This window comes from Gekko japonicus, unplaced genomic scaffold, assembly GCF_001447785.1.
Source record: "Gekko japonicus isolate JY-2015 unplaced genomic scaffold, Gekko_japonicus_V1.1 scaffold4358, whole genome shotgun sequence".
Lineage (NCBI taxonomy): Eukaryota > Metazoa > Chordata > Lepidosauria > Squamata > Gekkonidae > Gekko > Gekko japonicus.
In genome coordinates this window covers 62823-73193 of record NW_015162092.1, presented here as the reverse complement: position 1 = coordinate 73193, position 10371 = coordinate 62823, and the positions used below count along the sequence as shown (strand labels likewise).

At 47.2% G+C, this 10371-nt stretch overlaps 1 protein-coding gene across 1 annotated transcript in view; it reads left to right on the top strand.

Annotated features, from left to right (window-relative positions):
• The first annotated feature begins 6861 nt into the window (after nucleotides 1-6861).
• The window catches only part of TPX2 (TPX2, microtubule-associated), a 59320-nt gene continuing 55810 nt past the window's right edge, over nucleotides 6862-10371 (top strand). The window contains exon 1 of the mRNA XM_015405649.1: nucleotides 6862-6996. Within this exon, the coding sequence (XP_015261135.1) occupies nucleotides 6906-6996 (91 nt within the window). The 5' untranslated portion in view covers nucleotides 6862-6905. The remainder of the gene's footprint in view (nucleotides 6997-10371) is intronic.

Genomic DNA, 10371 nt, shown 5'->3' with positions numbered 1-10371 from the left:
CCGGGGGTTTTCCGGGCCTTCACATCTCTAGACTTGGGAATGTTTAGTCTGGAGAAGGGGGGGTTGAGGGGGGGACCTGATTGCTCTCTCGAAGTATCTGAAGGGCTGTCACTCAGGCAGGGAGCTGTTCCTGTGGGCAGCAGAGGAGAGGACTCGCAAGAATGGGTTTAGATTAAGGGCGGGAAGGTACCGGCTGGATCTTAGGAGAAACTTTTTGACAGTCAGAGTCGTGCAACAGTGGAATCGGCTGCCTAGGGAGGGGGTGAGCTCCCCCTCCCTGGCAGTCCTTAAGCAGCGGCTGGACAAACACTTCTCAGGGATGCTCTAGGCTGATCCTTGCATTGAGCAGGGGGTTGGACTGGATGGCCTCTACGGCCCCTTTCCCCTCTAGGATTCTGTTGTTCTAATCTGGAGAGCCGCTGCCAGTCAAGAGTAGATAATGCTGACCTTGATGGACTTATTCAGTATAAGGCCTCTTTGTGTGTCTGTGCAGTCTCTTCAGGATATGCTAAGTCTCCTCTCAGTGATCACCTTGACTCTGAGGTTTCTGCCACCTTAGAATACAGAGACATTCTCCGATTCAGTGTTAAATAATTTACAATTTGCCGATGTTTTTATTTAAAGTTAGCAGAAGAAGGCACCTCGGTATACCATGAGCAACACGTAGAAGCCTTGGCGTTTGTCCCTGTTTCATAGCCCCCATTTCGCCCGTCTGACATGATGGATTTGTGTCACAACAGCCCTGATAACTGTAGATAAGCACACTATATTTACATATGTGGGGTGGAAATTTTTCAGCCCCCAATCACTGGCCTCCACTGACTGGCAATGGGGGGGGGGGGGTGTCTCATGATCTTCTGGCACCTCAAATCACCCAGTACCTGATCCTTGTAACTGGAGATGCTGGGGATTGAACCTGGGACCTTCTGCATGGAAAGCAGGTGCTCTGCTACAGAGCCATGGTGCTTTCCACTCTAAATAATAATACTAAGTGCTTCAGAGCTTGTTGCAGTCTACCAGGTGAGTCCGTGCCTGAGGTGAGGTTTGAACTGGGGGCTTCCTGATCCATATCTGAGTCTTGTAGATGCTCTGCTACATCATAAGATTTGCATGAAGTTGCCGAACCACATCGAAGATCTCCCTGCCCAACTGTAACTTTCCAAAATGGGAATTCAAGTCAGGCATGTTACCTGACATCCAGAGGATAGAACTGAGGGCTTTATGTATTTCATCTCTGATTTTCTGGCACTGCTGCCCACTGTCCTAGCCTTGACCCCTGTGGGACCCCAGTTCCGCATACCTGACTTCCTCTCACAAGCTTAAGAACATCAGAAAAGCCCAGCTGGAGACCTGTGGTCCATCTGTTCCGCATCCTGTGTCACACAGCATCCAACCGGTTCCTTTGCAGGGCCAACAACAGGGCATAGAGACCGAGGCCTTCATAAGAACATCAGAAGAGCCCTGCTGGATCAGACCAGTGGTCCATGTAGTCTGGCATCCTGCCTCAGACAGTGACCCACCAGTTCTTCTGGAGGTCCAACAGCAGGGCATAGAGGCTGAGGCCTTCATAGGAACATCAGAAGAGCCCTGCTGGATCAGACCAGTGGTCCATGTAGTCTGGCATCCTGCCTCAGACAGTGACCCACCAGTTCTTCTGGAGGTCCAACAGCAGGGCATAGAGGCTGAGGCCTTCATAGGAACATCAGAAGAGCCCTGCTGGATCAGACCAGTGGTCCATGTAGTCTGGCATCCTGCCTCAGACAGTGACCCACCAGTTCTTCTGGAGGTCCAACAGCAGGGCATAGAGGCTGAGGCCTTCATAGGAACATCAGAAGAGCCCTGCTGGATCAGACCAGTGGTCCATGTAGTCTGGCATCCTGCCTCAGACAGTGACCCACCAGTTCTTCTGGAGGTCCAACAGCAGGGCATAGAGGCTGAGGCCTTCATAGGAACATCAGAAGAGCCCTGCTGGATCAGACCAGTGGTCCATGTAGTCTGGCATCCTGCCTCAGACAGTGACCCACCAGTTCTTCTGGAGGGCCAACAACAGGGCATAGAGGCCGAGGCCTTCATGAGACCTTCAGAAGAGCCGTGCTGGATCAGACCAGTGGTCCATATCTTCCAGCCTCCCCTGATGTTGCCCCGTGGCATTGGCGTTCAGAGGTAGGAATGTGGAGCTTTTTTTTCGCCACCCTAGCTAATTGTCACTGATAGAGTCTCGTCTATTAATCTGTCTCATCTCTCCAAAGTGCTCAGTAGTGAAAGAGCCTCGCCTTGCCAACCTCCCTCACCTTCCTACCTGGAGATGCCCTTGGAATCAAACCCTTCCTGTCCGTAGGATGGAATGTGCAGGGTTCTTTCCGGGGTCACGACCGGCACCCTGCAGGCCATTGTCGTGGCTCTGGGTCCCGCTGACTTCCCGACTCCTGATAACCAAACAGGCGCAGTCCCTCAACTTCAGAGCAGAGAGTTAAGCCTTCGATCCAAGCATGTCTGAAATGTGATGCCCGCCCCTCCTGCTCTGGCAGCTTGATTTGCCGGGCAAAGTGGGCACGAAGAATGTCTCTGACGCACTTCGTTTGGAAAAAAACACACAAGTTAGTAGTGTTGACAGAAACTTGATCCTGATTAAAGGGGGTGAGAAGGTATCCAGTTCCATCCTGCTCTCTGCCTCCGGTTCGAGGGCTGTCGCTTTCTTTCATCCCCTTTTCCTCCACTTTAGAAGGCTGCTTTCTCCTTATTTTTCCACGCTCTTGAATTCCCCCCTTTTCAGGTAGCAGCATCTTCCTGCCTCCCCCCCCCACCCCCAGCCTGTCCATCATCGTGTTTCCTTTGGTATGTTGGGTACGCAGCCATGTTCCACATCTTGGCAAGGGAAGGCCGAGAGTTATAAATCACAGTGGCACCTGCTAATGGTGTTGTAATTTATATCCGGGCAGGCTGCCCGTTTGTGAGCCCGCAAAGCCAGTTTTCCCAGGGCACCGAAACCAGCGGTAATCTCAACCTCTATGTGCAGGGCCCAGTCAGCCGGCTTTGTCCTCCACCGGAGAAGTTAAGAACATAAGAAGCCATTGTTGGATCAGGCCAACGGCCCATCTAGTCCAACACTCTGTCACACAGTGGCCAAAAAGTCCAGGGGCCATCAGGAGGTCCACCAGTGGGGCCAGGACATTAGAAGCCCTCCCACTGTTGGCCCCCCCAAGCACCAAGAAGACAGAGCATCACTTGCCCCAGAGCCCCTATCTATACCTTGTGGCTAATAGCCACTGATGGACCTCTGCTCCATATAAGAACATAAGAGAAGCCATTGTTGGATCAGGCCAACGGCCCATCTAGTCCAACACTCTGTCACACAGTGGCCAAACGTACCAGGTGCCATCGGGAGGTCCAGCAGTGGGGCCAGGTCACTAGGAGACCTCCCACTGTTGTTGTTGGGTGCTGCTTAGCTCAGGTGGAGAGCAGTGTTCCCTCTAAGCTGAGTTTGTGTGAGCAAGCTGACAGTTTTTTAGCCTCCGGCTCGCATACTTTTGTCTTCGCTCAGGCAGGATGGCTCTGGAGGAAACTGATTGGTGCAGTAGCCAAATGGCTCGCTCACAACTTTAATGCCAGTAACTCACAAAGTAGAATTTTTGCTCACAAGCCTCCACAGCTTAGAGGGAGCATTTCCGCTGGCCTTGCAGGTCCACCATTGGGCCCCTGATGTCAGGGGATGTGGCATATGCTAACGAGTTATGCTAATGAGTTCCCCTAGCTCTTTTTCTACGAAACGACCCCTGGGCATAACCATAAAATTTTAAAACTACATAAAATACATACTCATTCATATACATGTAATTAACAATTAGCAATAAAGTGTTTGCAGTGCTAAAAATTGGATGGCGTGCTTTCAGATCTAAATCCACGTTTTCCGTCTGGTCATCATCCCACGAGCCGATGGGCCTAGCGATACATCAGGGCCAGTCCCAGCCCGGCGCTTCGGGGGCTGCTGCCTGCACCAAGGAGACCCCCCCTCCTTCCCCACTGCATGCTGGGGGGCGGAGACGAAGGCGGGCTGAACATTGGTATATTGCTTTTGTGCTCAAAGCGCATCACCAAAGTTAACTTATTGAAAACAGCTTTGCAAAGTCAGGCCCCAAAGCTGAGAGTTATTGGGTTGTTCCATGGCGCCTTGGTATTTAGTCATGCCGGCCACATGACCACGGAAACGTCTTCGGACAGCGCTGGCTCTTCGGCTTTGAAACGGAGATGAGCACCGCAACCCTAGAGTCGGATTCGACTGGCTTTCGAGCAAGGGAACCTTTACCTTTACATCTAATCTACAATTTGAAGCTGCCTTATACTGGAATCACGCCATGGGACCAGCAAGGTCAGTATTGGCCACTCAGACTGGCAGCTGCTCTCCTGGGTCTCCAGTCTTTCGTATCCCCTGTTACCCGATCCCTTTAACTGGTGACAGTGGGGGTCGAACCTAGGATCTTCGTGCAAACAAGATATTCTATCACTGAGCCACACCGCCTTTCCCCGATTTATTTATTTATTTTTATTTATTTTATTTGGTTTCTCTCCCGCCCTCCCCGCTGCAGTAGGCTCAGGGCAGCTGAGATTATTCCTGGTAAAACAACTTCTCAATTGAAATTATAATGCATTAAGTCTAGGAACAGTACATAAAGTGCTAGCAACAGCATACAACATGGCGGGACTCCACAATCAATTAGCGCATGGTCTGGGTCATATCAGCGAGGCACAGGCTATTTAGTGATATTCATGATATTATTGATTTTATTAAAATATTGATAGTATTGGTGATATTGGGGCCAGGGCCTCAGATGGTTGCGGGCGGCTCCTTAATCGACTGCCTGGTGGAAGAGCTCCATTTTACAGGCCCTGCGGAACTGTGAAAGGCCTCGCAGGGCCTTGATGTTTTCCAGGAGCTCATTCCACCAGTATGGAGCCGCCACTGAGAAGACCCTAGCCTTCGTTGCTGCAAGCCTGGCTTCTCTAGGGCCTGGGAGGACCAGGCGATTTTGAGTACCCGATTGCACTGCTTGCTGGGGAACATATGAGGAAAGGCGGTCCCTGGCTATAAAGGGCTTTAAAGGTAAGTACCAGCACCTTGAACCGCATTCGGTATGCTATAGGCAGCCAGTGCAATGCTTTTGGCGCAGGCTGGATGTGTTCCCGCATACGGAGACCCAACATCAGCCTGGCCGCCGCATGCTGTACCAGCTGCAGCTTCCGGATTTGGGACAAGGGCAGCCCCATGCAGAGGGCGTTACAGTAGTCCAACCTCGAGGTGACCATCGCATGGATCACTGTTGCCAAGTCATTGCGTTCAAGGAAGGGAACCAGCTGCCTAATCAGCCGGAGAGGATAAAAGGCCGACTTGGCAGTGGCTGCTACCTGGGCCTCCAGGAGCACTCCTAACCTCCGGTGCTGGCACCAACGCTGTCCCATCGAAGGTAGGGATCCCTACCCCCGGACCACTCCGACTCAGGCACAGGACCTCCGTCTTCATCGGATTCAGTTTCAGTCGTCTCAGTCTAAGCCATCCAGCCACGGCTTGCAGCGCCCGGTCGAGATCTTCCGGACTGGAGTCTGACTGGCCGTCCAACAACAGATAGAGCTGGGTGTCGTCCACAGATTGGTGACAGCCCAGCCCATGCCTCCGGGCAATCTGAGCAAGGGTGTGCACGTCTGTGGAAAGAGTTTGTAGTTGGAGTGAGATTTGGGCTAGAGACCTCTCTGCTTGCTACCACCAACCCAGCTCTTCCCTTTATTTATTTATTTATTTATTTAACTCAATTTATATCCAACCCTCCCTGCCAAGGTAGGCTCAGGGCAGCTTACATTAACAGTTAGAATACATTAAAACACAAATCATAAACATCATAAAAATCATACACAATAACACAATTAAGTGCTAGTGGTGGTATGATATTACATAGATATCCCAGTAGGCCATGGTGGAATGGTCACAAAGGAGTATAGCCAGAGTTGGCAAACAGCTTATCAGACGGTTTAGAGAGGCCGTTGCAGGCTACTGGTGGTAGTATAGGGGGCCTTACCACAGTTTGGTTGTTGAATTGAAAAAAATGCTACATTAGCATTCCTTTTGTCTTTTCTAGATTGAAAGTCATTCTGTTACTTTAGGAACATAATATATGACTATGGACATTTTTACTTTGCATGAAATTATCACAACTAGCATATTATAAATATAGTGTATCCAAACAATTATTACAAACAGAATACCTACCCACACGCAAAAACAAAACTGAAACTTTTTAATTTTCTTCTGCCAATTGCACCTCCTAAAGGAAGAAATGCATCTTGTTCTTGCATTGGAGAGTTCAGTTTGTAACCTAGGACTTGCTTGTCCTCAGTGCACAGAAATTAGATCAATCTGATACCCTACATATATATTTTAGAAATGATTTGGGAAATATTTGAACACCTGGTCTTAAAATATTTTATTCATCATTTTTAAAATAAAACGTTCCATAATCAATTTTTTTCCTTTCCTTTTCTTTTTTCAATTTTTCCAATTTTTCGGAAAAAAACTAAAAAGGCTTCAGTAAAAAAATGGGGAAAACCCGGATTTCCTCCCGGATTTTTCCGGGTTTTTTTCCGGGCCTTCACATCTCTAGCCACCACCGAAAAAGCCCTGGCCCTTTAGCTATAGAAATGTCTGAGGATTGTCGCCACTGTGTGTTTATAATATTTCCTTTCGAAGGGTGTCGTGAGCCGCCCTCTCCACCTGCAGGGGTGAATTCTCCAGGCCGGATCCGAACTGCTTAATAAATGAAGGCTGGTTCGCCTGAAGTTGCTAACGTGCTCTCCGTCTTGTCTCAGGTTCTCGCGCTGAGGGTCCTCGAGAAAACCCTGCTCCAGCAGTCGAGGCGAAAATGTCTCAGGACACGTATTCATATGACGTCCCGGAAAATTGCATGAACTTCCGGGAGCTGAACGAGGAGGACGGGGTCGACGCTTGGTTTGGTAAGTACCGGGGGAGCTCTTTTCCAGTCAGGGTGGTGTAGGGGTCCCCACCAAAGAGTCTTTAGAAAGGGGGCATGGCCAGCTAGTGCTTTTGCCCGGGCAGCTCGATTTGATTCCAGCCACAAATGGACCACAGTGACTCAACCAAGGCTGCCCTTCACCCACGTTCACTGTGCAAAATTGACTCAAGTCCTAGAAAATGTGTTTAAAATGCTTCATAGATGGTATTGGCCGCCGGAAAGGATTGCAAAATGTTTCCCAAACTGTTCAAGTAACTGCTGGAAATGTGAAACCAATATAGGCTCTTTTTACCATATGTGGTGGCGATGTGTAAAAATGCAAAGTTACCGGAAGAAAATTCAGAAAATAATAAGAGAAGTTGTAAATGTAGATCTGCCAGTTAATCCCAAAATCTACTTGTTAAATATGATCCCAAAGGAATATGATTATAATGAAAAATATGTAATAATTTATATTTTGACTGCAGCAAGAATCCTTTGGGCTAAATATTGGAAATCAGATAAATCACCACAAAGAGATGAGATAATATATAAACTAATGAGTGTAGCAGAAATCGAGAAGCTGAATGTAATTTTGTACAGGAAAGACGAAAAGGTTTTTGAGAAAAGGTGGACGAGACTGTATGATTGGATAGAGAAAGAACGAAACAATAGACTCTAGTGTATATTGTTGTTGTGTATGTTTATTTTCTTGTTAACAATTTAAAAGCTCATAAATAAAACTTTAAAAAAATTGACTCAAATCCAATTACAGTTCACAAATTTGCTTTTTCTTCCTGGATTTTACAAACGAAGGATGCAGGTGGGCCTTCTCTAGAACACGGTTTGATGCATTTCCCTCCGCAGTTTTGTATGGGAGATTCTCCCACCTGCCCTTGCAGCAGCGTTGCTGTCCCTGTCCAAACAAAGTGGTTGAATCTATCACACATATACTTTTGCAGTGCGAATTCTATCAAGATATTCCATTACGCTGCAGATTCAAACCATTACAGTATTTTATAGATTTTAGTCCTGAAACCCTTCGGATATATCTATGAGGTGATAGAGAACCGTATCATCTGCAGTAGCAAAATTCTGTGTGATAGCACTCAAAAAGTGGTATCACTTGACGAAAAAAATGTCAATTGCTGGGAAATAAATTAATGAAATGAGTGTGTTTTTTACACATAGATGAGTGTGTCTTTTACACATATATTCCATATCTTTTATGTATTTATTCACTTTATCTTGTCCTTCTTATCTGTATTTATTGTGACTGGTCTTATGACCGTAATAGACTTTTGGTTTGGTTTGGCTTTTTCTTCTTTTTGTTTCTTTATTTAACGTCATGCAGTGCTGCTGCTGCTTCCAACAATTGTCATGCGACTACAGATTTCCCAGGTACACAGTCTGTTTCCCTCAATGCTTTGTCAGGTCGCTTTATACTTGGAGCCCATGCTCTACGTCTCCTACTCAGAATTAATCTTGTATTTTCTTGGCATCTGCTGGCTCTCGGACATAAAATAAAGAAACAAAAAGAAGAAACAGCAAATTTGTGGACTGTAATTGGACTTGAATCAGTTTTTCGCCGTGAACATTGGTGGAGTGCAAGCTTGATTTGGCTGTGCAGATTTTCAAAAAAAAGTTGCTTTGGCAGCAGCTGCCGCCACAGCACGAAAAGCTTTGGGAAGACATTAGAGAGATGTTGCGTTGGATCCACATTATTGTCATTCCTGCAGTGCTCCGTCAAGAGATTGGTGACAAGCACTAACAGAGAGATAGGGTCGAAAAAGATATACGAAACCGCTGTTTAATCCTAGGAAAGTGCGTTCTCTTTATCTCTTGCATTTCTTCAATCCACGTGTTTTCAAACGAAGAAGGGATAAATATTGCTTAGGAGCAGTGTTCCCTCTAAGCCAAGTTAGTGTGAGTCTGCTCAAAGTTTTTTAGCCTCCAGCTCACACATTTTTTGTCTTCGCTCAGGAAGGATGGCTCCAGAGCAAGCTAATTTGTGCAGCAGCCAAATTGCTCGCTCACAGCTTTAATGCCAGTAGTTCACAAAGTAGAATTTTTGCTTACAAGACTCCACAGTTTAGAAGGAGCATTGCTTAGGAACTTGAAAAACGAAGCCTTTTCGGTCTCCTTTGTCCACTTCACAGATCTGTTAGGATGCCTTAACGAGTAAACATCCCAGGAGCCTAGCCAAAAAAAGAGCGGATAATATTTGCCTCAAGATTTTGTATTGTATTCATGCCATTACCTACTGGCTTTGCTTATATTTATGAAATGTCCTTCACCCAAGGATGAATGTTGTCTCGTGTAGGAAATTCGCATTCTAAGCGTTATAAAAAGTATAGCTACATGTGTCAAAGGTATAGAAGAGTGGTTTTCTTTGGTGAGCATATTTTTTTCCGGCTTGATTATGTCGTTAGCGCAATTTGCACTTACCAAAAATGAATTCGCAAGACAGTCTCCTTCAGTCAAACAGCTTTATTTGAATACAGCTTGCAAGCGGCAGGTGTCCCTCACCGCCCAATAGGCACTGAGAGAACACGCCTGAATGAGGTCTGGGAGCTGATATTTATCCTGTCGCGGCGTGGTAAAAAAAATTTCACTACCCAAAGGAGTCTCAGAGCGGCTCATTACCCCTTTCCCTTCCCCTCCGCACAACAGACACCCTGTGAGGTTGGTGGGGCTGAGAAAACTCTTGATAGAAACTGCTCTTTTTCAAGAACAGCTCTTATCAGAACTATGGCTTGCCCAAGGTCATCCAGCCAGGTGCCAGTGGAGGAGTGGGGAATCAAACCCAGTTCTCCCAGATTAGAGTCCGCGCACTTAACCACTACACCAAACTGGCTCTACACCACTACACCAAAAGATTGGTGGTGACCCCAGTTTAGATAGTCAGGAACCAGGAGCCCCAGGTCTAAACTCCTGGCTGTTTGCCCCTTAGGTCTAGCTGCAGGGTGTCACTGTTGCAGGGATGAAGTGGAGCACAGGAGGGGAAACTCCGTATGCCGTCCTGAGCTGTTCTCAAGGAAAGGCAGGATAAGATGTGACCTGTTCCTGCTGGGAATGTGTTCCCTAGTGACCGGGAGGCTGTTCGTGCCATTGGGGGCGCATCAGTCCCCTCCTTCTTTTAGGATATACTGCAGTGTTCAGGAATAGGGGTGTGCAAAAAAAAAAAATTCGGTAAAATTCAGATTCGGGTTTATTGAACCCGAATTTTTTCGGGAAACCCGAAAAACCCGAATTTCTATACCGGTAAACCATAGATATCCGAAAATTTTCGGAAAACCCGAAAAATTCGGGTCCATTATAACCAATGGGGCCATTGAAGTCAATGGCAAAAAACCTCTTGAAACTTTGCGGGGGG